Source organism: Haliotis cracherodii, unplaced genomic scaffold (assembly GCF_022045235.1).
Source record: "Haliotis cracherodii isolate W230 unplaced genomic scaffold, xgHalCrac1.p SCAF_3, whole genome shotgun sequence".
Lineage (NCBI taxonomy): Eukaryota > Metazoa > Mollusca > Gastropoda > Lepetellida > Haliotidae > Haliotis > Haliotis cracherodii.
The window spans coordinates 46,267,749-46,281,844 of NW_027266286.1; the positions used below are offsets into that span (position 1 = coordinate 46,267,749).

General features: G+C 39.2%; 2 protein-coding genes across 2 annotated transcripts; both read left to right on the forward strand.

The window, feature by feature from the left end:
• Positions 1-587: 587 nt before the first annotated feature.
• Positions 588-3,961, forward strand: LOC139474664 (uncharacterized). Its single transcript, XM_071257759.1, has 4 exons — positions 588-747; positions 2,572-2,694; positions 3,226-3,285; positions 3,877-3,961. The coding sequence occupies exons 1-4, from the start codon at positions 588-590 to the stop codon at positions 3,885-3,887; spliced, it is 354 nt and encodes a 117-aa protein (XP_071113860.1). The 3' UTR covers positions 3,888-3,961.
• A 4,125-nt stretch (positions 3,962-8,086) lies between these two features.
• On the forward strand, positions 8,087-12,281 carry LOC139474665 (uncharacterized). The gene is made up of 5 exons (XM_071257760.1): positions 8,087-8,170; positions 8,727-8,886; positions 10,664-10,786; positions 11,332-11,391; positions 12,185-12,281. Exons 1-5 carry the CDS (start codon positions 8,099-8,101, stop codon positions 12,193-12,195), a joined length of 426 nt encoding a protein of 141 aa, XP_071113861.1. The 5' UTR covers positions 8,087-8,098; the 3' UTR covers positions 12,196-12,281.
• The last annotated feature ends 1,815 nt before the right edge of the window (positions 12,282-14,096 follow it).

The following is a 14,096-nucleotide window of genomic DNA, read 5'->3' on the forward strand; positions in this document are numbered from 1 at the left end:
GTAATGAGCCTCTGACATCCGAATTCGATATTCGTCTGAAGGTAAGTCAATCTGTAGATTTTATTCAAGCTCAAACAGTGTTTTGAACGATTCGTCAAAGATTCTGATGATAAATATTCTTTCCTTAATTTTTAATTTTGTGTCTATCAATGACCTTAGGGTTAACAGTCTCTGATGCATTCAGACCTACAGTAATTGCCGTTTACAAATCCCCAGTTTTCAAACGGAATGTCTATATGCTTAATTGTTTTTCTCTGCTTCCAAATTACCGTGTCTACCAAAAGTAACTGAAAGGTATTTCATGTAAACCAACCCCCATGTCTACAGTTAAATAAATGAACGAATGATTGGTTACATACAAAAAAACAACATTCGTGCTGATATTTATGTTTTGGATTCATAACCAGCTCAACAATGAAAAAAGGCTATTTCTCTGTTCATCTTTTCGCCAGCCCAAAGAAAGTACTGTCATAGTTTTCACAGCACTGTGATTAGGTACACAGGTTTTCGTGCAATTTGTCAAGGGACTCCCATGTTATTAAATAGTGAATGCTATACATCACCAGATGTTTACTTCATTTGACCAGATGAGGCTGCTCGTGGTGTTCCTCCTGATGGCTTTGATTGTTCTCCCAACGGAAGGATTATTCCGTCGTCGTCGCCGCCGCAGATGGCTCCGTATTAGACGCAGAAAGGTTCTCACCGGAGTTGGCATTGCTGCCAGACTGGGACTGATAGGAAAGCGAGGTAAAACGACGATTATGTGACGTGCATTTGAACAGTGTTTCCTTGGAATGTATGTGCACTCGCATTCTATGAAATTCCTATTGCTATATCAACATACATATTGACAATAGTAGTACATCCTGACTTGATAGGATAATTGCAACTTCATTTATTGTTATGAACTACTATTATGAACTACTACTGTATTTGAAAAGAAAATAGGTCGCAATCTACCAACCTGTATTCTACCATGGCACTGAAGAATTGTCTTGCCTTTTCACACAGAAACCATGCATATGACAACATCGATCTATCGATTGCCTACACATTGATGCACATAACAATGGCTGCCGATAAACAATTATCGAACTTGTATGAATTATCGATATCAGAAGAACAGCTTACAACTATGATGAAATAAATTTCAGAAAACACACTTGTTAAGCAAAACACACCAACCACTATATATGTCAGGGATACAGAATCGGAGATAAAACGATAATCAGCCTTATTTCAGGGTAGTTCCATTGGCAATGAGGTTTCGGCCATATCCATCATTAAAGCATCACGTTATTTGTGAACATTATTTCAGGTCGTGGTTATCCTCTGGGTTCATGTAATTAGTGAATAGCACTGTCACCAACTTTTGTTGAAGTCATGAACAGTAAAGAGAAAAGGTAGAAGGTCAATTCAGCCATGTCCAAGTTTGGGGTGAAAGCTAGTTATTCTGTGAATATGTATCATTGTTTCTGGGTAGGTATTTCAGCAAACTGGTAGTAACTAAAGTAGTAGTGTAGTTTAATAGCGTATTTGAGAAACAGGTCAGCCGGATGGAAGATGTCCTTTTGATTTCCAAAAACGATTTGGTCGAGTTCAAACAATGCAAATATGCAACAGGTGAGGTGAGGTGAATTGGGATTTAACGTCGCCTCCAAGATTATTGCACTTATATAGCGACGTGCATGTACGTGTTTGTGTGTTTGTGTTGCTGCTTGTACTAGTCTGACTGATGCCGATTTATAGTGCTAGCTCACTTAGATACCATGCCGCAGTTTAACATGAAAACCCGAGCCGACCAGTCCTTGCTTTAGCCCCTTAATGCCGAGCACCATCAAATAGTACCATCTTTAAACATCTTTTGGTATAACGCGGCCGGGAATTGAACCCCGGACCTTCCGCTCTCCGGGCGGACGCTCTACCTTTTGATCACGGACCCATATATGCAACAGGTTGCAGCGAAGTTAAATATATATCTATTGAGGTCTTTTTATCAATTCGTGTGGAATTTTTGTTACTGTGTAACCATATATTTTCAAGAATATATAACGCAATCTGTGCACGTTTTCGGCACGTTCTAAGATAGCTGGCCTGTTGACCCATGACACAAGTGCGCGTTCACAATAAAGAGCACCGTTTTCAAATTGCTCTTATCGTCTTGGTAGATACTGATATATCTATTGTGTTTTGAAATTAAAATAAAAAGTTTCTAACTTACAGTTAAGCTACCTCAAATTTAAAAACACATTAGGTTTATCTCCTAACTGTATCTGCATATTTAGTGGTAAGGGTTACTATTCTGCATTTGGAAAAAGAAACTATAGAATTCACTCCACCAGCATGTATCTTAATTATCTTAATCATTTTTTTGAGATTTCAACACAAATTTACTGCAACAAATTCCATAAACGACATTCCTTCATACCATTCATACAATGAGGTTTTTTTATGTAATCCCGACAACAGGAAAAACATGTATTATTTATGTGTTTGATGAGACTGTTAAGGACTAAAAACACATTGATCTGTTAGCGAATGTTTTCATGGAAACTGTCACATATATTCCAGATATACAAAATGACCTTGACACTGCTGATCTGAATGAGGATGGGAACATTGACCAATCAGAAGTGGAGAATCTGTTCGACAAACGCGAAGCGGAACAAATCCTGCAAATGGTTGACATGGACGGTAAGTAAAACGACAGCAGAGGTATAGTTTTATACATGCCATGTGTATGATTTCCAATTGTGATTGACGTGCAGAGAAATAAGGACGATGACATGACCAGGATGTTTCCAGATCACATAGTCGCCATGGCAATTGTAATTATTTAAGCATTTGGTAATTCTAATGCTGCCAAGTTATGAGTTGGATTATAAGTCTGTCTCTTTCATGTATTATAATAATAAGGCTGCACGGGTGGCCCAGTCGTCTAAGGCGCCGCGATCCTCTGTGCGTCCCTTGGGCACGCCAGAAACCTATGATTGTGGGTTCGAATTCCGTTTCGCCCCGATTATGTTTCTAGGTTTGTCAACACCATACCCGTGCTCGTGGGTTCCACCGAAGTGGTAAACGTCTGAGACCTGCATCACTTCGGGCTTTCCTCCCACATTAAGCTGAAACGCCGCGATATAACTGGAAAACTGTTAAAAGCGGCGTTAAACCCAACTCACTCACTATTATAATAATAATGCGATGTTTCGTCATGATGTGTTTCAGGTGATTCAGTCGTTAGTCACGACGAGTTCATCCGAGGAGTGGAAGACCTTTTCTCTCAGGGTGGGTGATCGATTACTGATCGTTAATGGAATGCAACTCACACTATTGACAGTCGGTTTACCTCACTCACATGAACACTACCAAGCTATCTGTCGCTCATTTCCCGATGAACGTCAGTATACGTATGTCGTATGAATACGAGAGAAACAGAAATAGGGTAATTAGGGAAGGTATCATCACACGGCAATTCCGTTTAGACAAATTGTGCATGTATCGCGCGTCACCGAAATGAAACGTCCATCCGAATTTACAACAGAGAATGCTCTACTTACTACAAGAAATGACTAAGCTCCACACTGTTCTGTATTGCATCAGGGAATCCAACTGCGCCGCCTCAAGTGGTAATCCCCGTCATCTAGCCTTAGTATTAGTATGAATCAAACACACACAAAGACAATGCCTCCATGAGAATATTTATCCTGAAGCGCTTCGCGCATCATGGAATTTGCTCACCTGAGGCACTGTCGTCATAACCTGATGACCGTCAATAAATACAACTCTAATTCTGAATTATGTGTCACATGTTATTCCGCCCATGATGATTAGTAAGGCTTAGGCACCTCTTTATCTCGTGTGCATTTTCTGTTTCAGATGCTGAGTAGATACTTTCCAACCCAGCGCATTAAGATGATATGATAATGTTTTCTTCTTAATGCTTGAAAATAAATAATTGCAGAACAAAGTCGTTTTTCATGTTTTGTATGTCGATTCATTTAAACTATATATACGTTCCACTCCTATCTCAGGCCTATTTCAGGCCTGATGATCGACATTTATCTCAAGAACACTGATATTTAGAATAGAATAAACATCAATGAAACAATGACATATTACTAGTCGCATGAGTGAGGAAGTGAATTTGTTGATTCCCGAGTTCTGTTATGTAAGCCTATGAACAACAGAGTGCATATTGTAATTCAGGCATAAAAGGAAAATCAACTTGCCGATGTGAACTTTATGAGCTTGGTCACAACAAATAAATTTCAGAGGCATAAATTTTCCAACAAGCAATGATACTTCACGGGTTTGTTTCATTGTGTTGCTCAATCGCCCGTGAATACATGTACATTTGGCCGCAATTTTGTTGTGATCTCTATTTTTAACAAACGGTTAAGGAGATGCCAGGCTCCGGCGAGAGGGAAACCTTTCCTGGTGAGGGACATAATCGCCATGTTTCGGCGTATGCAACATATTTCATGGCTTCATGGATGTCTGCTCAATACTTGCAGCCTGCTACCAGTGCGTCACTGCCACATGACATAGAGACCGTACGTTGCCGCAGGTGATTGATGATCGTAGTGTTCTTTTTGATACATAAGTTCATTTATGGAAATTCAATACATTTAAAGTAGTTGCTATAAATGTGTTTGCAAATCCGAGAAACAATAATAGCAAATTATCGTCTGGAAAGATCTCATGGTTTCATGTAAATTTTAGTCTGGACACATTTCATGGTTTTATGCAGAATATCCATTAGCTGTGGAGCTTTGGTGGGTAACAAACGCTACATGATTGAAACTGATTCGAGACTGTTTCTATGGGAACACAAGAAATTAAAAAATGACGTTGCGTTCAAGATAATTGCACTTATATATCGACGCGCATGCACGTGTGTGTTTGGCTGCTTGTACTAGTCTGGACAAATGCCGATTTTATACTGCTTTTTTTAAGCCCTTTAATGCCGAGCGCCAGACAGGTTAACAACAAGTACCATATTTTAACGTATTTTGGCATGACACATGACACTGAAGTTATTGCTCGGAAAATGATGTGAACATCGACGCCAACGGCAAACGAGCCAACGCCTTTGTGAGGGATACAAAATTCTGAACATCTTTCTGTTCTATCAAATGCAGTGAATACTCATGTCGAGATCATGGACACGTAATAAGATGGAAATTGTGTTGCCCTAAAATAAAGAATTCCTACCGTAAAGTAAAGTTAAAGTGAATCATGATTATGAAATTCACTACGAATTTCGAGATTACAAATAATTAGAAATGTGTAAGACGAGATAAATTCCATTCCAGACAGAGGTATACTGTGTAATATCTAATAATGATAGTTATATAATTAATATAATACTTGGTTTTCAGTGCTATAAATCACATTGCACCCTTTATATCTTAAACTGTTTTCGGTACCAATTCTTAATTATATTTTTTTACAGTAAAATAAAGACGTTGTGCTCCACAAATTCTGTCTACTTTGTCATCCGTCAACTTCTAAGAAATGCCTATCAAACAATTCATTCGTTTATACGGCGTAGTATGGGCTGAATTAATCTCACAATGACAATTTCGGGGTGTCTTGCCCACTCGAAGCGCCTGACCTAGTTGGGCAAACGTTAGCGATTGACTTTTCACGTGAGCGTACTCGTCTCCAGATCATGTCCAATACGTGTTCTGTAGGGGGGAAAGGTCATGTCTCATGGCTGGCCATTGCATGGTGATGTTTTGCGGCTGGAGGTAGCCAGTTACGATACGTGCACGTTGGGCAAGAGCATTATCGTCTTGTAAGACAAAATGTGGACCAGTATAGAGGGTAAACGGCACAACTTTTTGTGCACGTATGTTGTCTCTGTTGTACTGTCCAGGGACCCTTCGTGGGACAATATGTAATGGCGTCCTGACATATCATGAAAGAAAAAAACAACAACCCAAAAACAAATCTTTTACGTTCGAATGATGTTTGTTAGTCCACGTCTCTCCTGGAGGTCCGGAGTGAATCTGGACTGATCTGAGAGCATTACACGAGACATTACATTAATTGAACTCTAAAATCCATTGGCGTATGGTTGGACTGTGTCGATTTGTTAATGCAGGTACCGGGGGTCGCGGAATAAGCAATTAAGCAGACGATTTCTAACTCTGGTGGTCTGGCGCAAGTAAATTTGATTGAGTGTTTCGTGTCAACTTTTTAACGATCATGGACTTGTGTTGTTGACCAAGGGCCCATGTGCAGGGCCGAGCATTGACATTTTGTCTGCAAAAACCTGTTCCAAAGTCTGCAAATCACAGACTAAGACACACTGAATAATGTGGCTTCCTCTCGCTGAGTTCTACCAGTTTCAATATTACCCAGGCGTCCATCACGTTGTAGACGACGCATGTGCATTCCCAATCTGACACAAATACTGCATTACAATAAGAGCATATGGCTAACATTTTACTACAGATTTAACAAATTTAATAATGCTAATTGCTCAGGACAACGTAATAACTTTCAACTGTAGTGTCAAAATCAAGTTGACCCCTGCCAGTGCACGGATGAATTGCTTGGTCTAATTGCAATGTCTCTGCTGTACACGATTGTGTTGGGGCATTAGGTTTTGGTAGTCCCGTTTTAAAGTTGAGCTTTCTTTGAGACCAACTATACCATTTATATTTCATGATCGCATCGTTTTGTGGTAGTGTATATTTCCTGACACGTCTACGGCAAAGAGAAAAAGGAAGGACGCTAATAAGTTTTGTGTTCTTTCTTGGTTTAAATATTACATCACAGAGTAGCCTGATTATCCATCTGGACCTAACACGCTAAATTACACATTTGAATATTGTGGTAAGGGCATTTTGTGGCCCATTATTGTACACATTATCATTTAAATATGTCTACCGACAATGACAAGAAGTACTTTTCTGAAAACATTAGCTTCCGCGGTGTTCCTGCTGTTTCTATGAGAGGGGATTTATTGTGATTTAATACATCTGACTGACCAATCAAACTCGAGTATTTTCCCACTTCTTTGTAGTAGTTTGTTTAAACAACATAAAACTAGAGGAACAAATGTTTAAAATGGAGGAATGTCAAATAATCCAAAGTTTTTAACACAAGACAATGTTAAAAAATTATAAAACTCTCTTTCAAGAATAAAATAATGAAATTCAGCACTTTTTAATAATCCTGACACTCTTGAACGCAAACTTATTGCGGGCCATAACATGTTAATGTAGTTGCATTGCGAAAAGTGTCATCGTGTATAATACAATGACCAATCGGCTAAGTCTATGTAATGATGGTTTTGCCAACGAGTTTTAAACGTTCATATTTATAAACGTGACTGGGAGAGGTAAATATAAATTGAAGGGAGAAAACATTAATTTGCCGGCACCAACACATTACTCCGTCGTATTTATATATATATCAGCAGCAGCTAGACCTTTGTATATATGCATATCAAATTAGAAATACGAATTAGAAATTCCACAATATACATCCCCAGCTTCGCTATTGAATTGGTCATGTGACAGACAATCTGAGGTGATTGATCAGTGAACAGAGACCTTATATCATTGTGGACAGTTAAAATGTGTGACACGGAGTGAATCATAAAGTCCCCTGTCGACACCTAACACACCTCTGACAGGATGTAGTAGAACGTGATTGATGTGCTGACGACAAAACGTGGCTTCGTCTGAAGTTGTCACTGGTTAGTGTGCCTGTTGCCATTATTACTTGTCACATATGTGTTTCAAGTAATTGGATAATTGATTCCCTAAAATACATCTAGATATTTCATGGTTGATATTTGAGCCTTGACAGATTAGGCATTTCACACAAATTTTGTTTAATAATGAATTTGTTGTCTACATATAATGTGTTATATATGGAAAGTAAACATGAAAATGATGAATACTCGAGTACATGTAATAAAGAGTATGTCATAAATACATGACCATAAATAACTTATCCTAATTGATAGTTCTATAATTGTATCAATTATACAGTGCTGATGAATCACATATTGGGGTGTCTGAGGTGGAGGTGAATATATTATTCATCGTTTATCACATCAAACACCTCAGCTGTGATAATGATCTTCTACCTTCTATATAACCCAGTCAGTAATGAGTCTCTGACATCCGAATTCGAGATTCGTCTGAAGGTAAGTCAATCTGTAGATTCTATTCAAGCTGAAACAGTGTTTTGAACGATTCGTCAAAGATTCTGATGAGTAAATATTCTTTCATGAATTTTATAATTTTGTGCGTCTATCAAGGACCTTGGGGTTAACAGTGTCTAATGCATTCAGACCTACAGTAATTGACGTATACAAATCCCCAGTTTTCAAACGGAATGTCTATATGCTTAATTGTTTTTCTCATCTTTTTCTGCTTTTAAATTACTGTGTCTATCAAAAGTAACTGAAAGGTATTTCATGTAAACCAACTCCATTGCCTACAGTCAAATAAATGAACGAATGATTGGTTACATACAAAAAAACATTCGTGCTGATATTTATGTTTTGGATTCATAACCTGCTCAACAATGAAAAAAGGCTACTTCTCTGTCCATCCTTTCGCCAGCCCAAAGAAAGTACTGTCATAGTTTTCACAGCACTGTGATTAGGTACACAGGTTTTCGTGCAATTTGTCAAGGGACTCCCATGTTATTAAATAGTGAATGCTATACATCACCAGATGTTTACTTCATTTGACCAGATGAGGCTGCTCGTGGTGTTCCTCCTGATGGCTTTGATTGTTCTCCCAACGGAAGGATTATTCCGTCGTCGTCGCCGTCGCAGATGGCTCCGTATCAGAGGCAGCAAGGTTCTCACTGGAGTTGGCATTGCTGCCAGACTGGGACTGATAGGAAAGAGAGGTAAAACGACGATTATGTGCATGTGACGTGCATTTTAACAGTGTTTCCTTGGAATGTATGTTGACTCGCATTCTATGAAATTCCTATTGCTATATCAACATACATATTGACAATAGTAGTACATCCTGACTTGATAGGATAATTGCAACTTCATTTATTGTTATGAACTACTATTATGAACTGCCACTGTATATGTCATAAACCATGCATATGACAACATCGATCTATTGATTGCCTACACATTGATGCACATAACAATGGCTGCCGATAAAACAATTATCGAACTTGTATACGTTTGATATCAGAAGAACAGCTTCGACTATAATGAAATAAATTTCAGAAAACACACTTGTTAAGCAAAACACACCAACCACTATATATGTCAGGGATACAGAATCGGAGATAAAACGATAATCAGCCTTATTTCAGGGGGTTCCATTGGCAATGAGGTTTCGGCCATATCAATCATTAAAGCATCACGTTATTTGTGAACATTATTACAGATCGAGGTTATCCTCTGGATTCATGTAATTAGTAAATAGCACTGTCACCAACTATTGTTGAAGTCATGAAGAGCAAAGAGTAAAGGTACAAGTAGAAGGTCAATTCAGCCATGTCGAAGTTGGGGTTCTGAATATGTATCATTGTTTCTGGCTAGGTATTTCAGCAAAGTGGTACATAAGAACACCTTCAAAATAATTAAGTAGCAGTGTAATAGTTAGTTTAATAACGTATTTGAGAAACAGGTCAGCCGGATGGAAGATGTTCGAGTTCAAACAATGCAAATACGCAACAGGTGAGGTGAGGTGAATTGGGATTTAACTTCGCGTCCAAGATTATTGCACTTATATAGCAACGTGCATGTACGTGTTTGTGCTGCTTGTACTAGTCCGGACTGATGCCGATTTATAGTGCTAGCTCAGTGAGATACCATGCCACAATTTAACATGAATACCCCACTCAGACACAGTATACTTACTTCAGACCAGTCCTTGCTTTAGCCCCTTTATCCCGAGCGCCAGACAGGGTACCAACAAGTACCATCTTTTAACGTCTTTTGGTATGACGCGGCCGGGGATCGAACCCCGAACGTTCCGCTCTCCGGGCGGACACTCTACCACTAGATCACGGACGCGGTGCAAATATGCAACATGTTGCGGCGAAGTTAAATATATGTCTTTGGAGGTCTTTTTGTCAATTCTTTTGGAATTTTTGTTACTGTGTAACCATTATTTTGAACTAGTCAAGAATATATGACGCAACCTGTGACTCCTTTTCGGCACGTTCTAAGACAGCTGGCCTGTTGACCCATGACACAAGTGTGCGTTCATAAAGAGCACCGTTTTGAAATTGCTCTTGTCGTCTTGGTAGATATAGATATATCTATTGTGTTTTGAAATTAAAATTAAAGGTTTGTAATCTACAGTTAAACTACCTCAAGTTTTAAAACACATTAGGTTTATCTCCTAACTGTATCTGCATATTTAGTGGTAAGGGTTACTATTCTGCATTTGGAAAAAGAAATAGAGTTCACGCTACCAGCATGTATCTTAATTATCTTAATCATTGTTTTGAGATTTCAACACAAATTGTTCTGCAACAAATACCATAAACGACATTCCTTCATACCAATCATACAACATTTTCTTTTATGTTATCCCGACAACAGGACAAAAATGTATTACTGATGTGTTTGATGAGACTGTTAAGGACTAAAAACACATTGATCTGTTAGCGAATGTTTTCATGGAAACTGTCATATACATGTATATTCCAGATATACAAAATGACCTTGCCACTGCTGATCTGAATGAGGATGGGAACATTGACCAATCAGAAGTGGAGAATCTGTTCGACAAACGCGATGCGGAACAGATACTGCAAATGGTTGACATGGACGGTAAGTAAAAAGACAGCAGAAGTATAGTTTTATACATGCCATGTGTATGATTTCCAATTGTGATTGACGTTAAGAGAAATAAGGACGATTCCTGGTATTCATGACATGACCAGCATGTTTCTAGATCACATAGTTGCCATGATAATTGTAATTATTTAAGCATTTGGTAAATCTAACGCTGCCAAGTTATGAGTTGGATTATAAGGCTGTCTCTTTAATTTATAATAATAAGGCTGCACGGGTGGCCCAGTCGTCTAAGGCGCCGCGATCCGCTGTTCGTCCCTTGGGCACGCCAGAAACCTATGATCGTGGGTTCGAATCCCGTTTCGCCCCGATTATGTTTCTAGGTTTGTGAACACCATACCCGTGCTCGTTGGTTTCATCGGAGTGGTAAACGTCTGAGACCTGCATTACTTCGGGATTTCCTCCCACATTAAGCTGACACGCCGCGATATAACTGGAAAACTGTTAAAAGCGGCGTTAAACCCAACTCACTCACTCACTATTATAATAATAACGCGATGTTTCGTCATGATGTGTTTCAGGTGATTCAGTCGTTAGTCACGATGAGTTCATCCGAGGAGTGGAAGACCTTTTCTCTCAGGGTGGGTGATCGATTATTAATCGTTAATGGAATGCAACTCACACTATTGACAGTATCGGTTTACCTCACTCAGATGAACACTACCAAGCTAACTGTCGCTCATTTCCCGATGAACGTCAGTATGTCGTGTGAATACGAGAGAAACAGAAATAGGGTAATTAGGGGAGGTACCATCAAACGGCAATTCCTTTTAGACAAATTGTGCATGTATGGCGTGTCACCGAAATGAAACGTCCATTCGAAGTTACAACAGAGAATGCTCTACGTACTACAAGAAATGACTAAGCTCCACACTGTTTTGTATTGCATCAGGGAATCCAACCGCGCCGCCTCAAGTGGTAATCCCCGTCATCTAGCCTTAGTAATACTCAAACACACACCCGAGGTTCAACTTTCATATTGATCCATTTTCAACATCAACCGAGTCTGGATTTAAACCCAATTCCAACTTTACCTCGTTAATATAGTTCGATTTAAAACGATTAGTTTGGTGTTTAAATGTATTGCTTTGTAATGAGTTATGTATGTCTAGATTTATGCTGTCTGTCAAAATAAGGATCGAAGTTGCATTTAATGACGTTCATCAGCTGATGAAGACAGTGCCTCTATGAGAATATTTATCCTGAAGCGCTTGGCGCATCATGGAATTTGCTCACGTGAGGCCCTGTCGTCATCACCTGATGACCGTCAATAAATTCATCTTCAATTCTGAATTATGTGCCATGTGTTATTCCGCCCATGATGATTAGTAAGACTTACGCACCTCTTTGTCACGTGTGCACTTTCTGTTTCAGATGCTGAGTAGATACTTTCAAAACAGGGCATTAAGATGATGTAATATGATGCTTGAAAATAAATAATAGCAGAGCAAAGTCGTTTGTATTTGTATGTCCGTACATTTAACCATCTGACCTAGGCAAGGGAGTTAACTAACTATGAAACTTAAGTCTAATTCCAATGTGAAAACTGGATTTTTCAGTGTGTTAACTCCCTTGCCTCGCGAAGATGACATTTAACATAAACTATGTTCCACTCCACTCTCTATGATCTCTGTGTTTTTCCTGTTATATCTGTATAAGGTGATCATACATTACTGCCAAGAACAAGAGAGATTACACTGCTGTTTAGAATTCACAGTATTCTGCATTGGAGCCGACCAGTCAATTTTCATCCCATCAACGCCTAACGCAATTGCCATCTTTTAACGTCTTTTTGTATGACGCGGCAAGGTTATCGAACCACCGACCTTCCTTTCTCAGACTGTCACACTATTCAATAGCAGTATCTGATGAAGTAGCACCACAGCGCTACAAGTGCAAGTTATATGCACATTATATTTGACTAATGGGAATGTGACAACTGATCAAGAGATATTGGACATTATATCGTTTGAATGATTACTCTTAAATGTTACGCTGCTTTGCTGCCAAAACGCATATTTCTATACTTGTGAGATAATGAAACAGGAATCAACGTTGTGGTACAATAGATACATTATTTCAGTAATAAACGATACAGAAAGAAATTAGGCCCGGACTGTTGATATACACTATGTCAGCACTCGTCAAACACAGAAGAAACCCTCGTCTCAGTCTCAGAAATGTGCTACTTTAATAGTGTCGTGTGTATATATTTGATATCAAAATCCACTATTTCGAGAACATTTGGTGGTGAACAATATCTTTAAAAACATTAGTACAGATTGACCGACTCTAGACATTGACGGTAACATGTGTATGTTGCCAAAAGACCCAGACATAATACATTGAGCTTTAGGCTGTATGTTGTAATATAAGACACAACCCATTTTACTCAAATCAAGGATCCGTAAGTGTTTGGCAACGTTTTAGATGCGGCGGTTCATAGATGTTAGTGTACTGTGTTTGAGTGGAATATCAATCCTGCGACATTGTATGTCAGTGAGATAGAACTATAAATACCGACTTTAGTCCTGACCGGTACAAAACTACACGCACGCACGCGAGCACGCACGCACGCACACACGCACGCTGGCACGTATGCACGCTGGCACGTACGCACGCACGCACGCACGCAGGCTGGCACGCACGCTCGCACCCTAGCACGCAAGCACGCACGCATATATTTTTTTAAACCAGTACCCTTTCTGGCTTACAATCTTCATTCCATTTTGAGTTTTCACTTTTTGATGAAATAAAGTATACATATATGGAGGTAAGAGGTACAAGGAAGATATCTATAAATAGATGTAACGTATATTGTATGACTAAGGGCCAATCAGAAATACCGACATTCATTGTAAATGGTAAATTTGTGTAGCCGGTAGCAACATCACAAGAACAACTGATATTAAACGAAGAACGGATGAGGGAATATGGTATCTGCCGATAGTACTGTTGTGGAATGAGGTGGCATGGTTTTGTGACAAAGCTAAACGTACGCTTCCGGTTCGCCACTTTCAGGACAGAGGCATTCCCAGGAATCAGAGAACTGGGTACAGAGAATTGCTCCTGTCCCCGTGCCAAAGCGATCTTAACACCAAGGTGATCGAAACTCCCATATTTTAGCATAGGCTTGCTATAGTCGTAACGCTTTGCGCAACGGGGCAACAACAAGTTACGACACAGGAGGTTAAGACTCTGTTTAAACCTACTGTTCGGAATAGAGTTTCTGAAGAGAGCATTTCAAAAGCCAATAATCGCTGTAAATCATCGACGCCAACGTTAG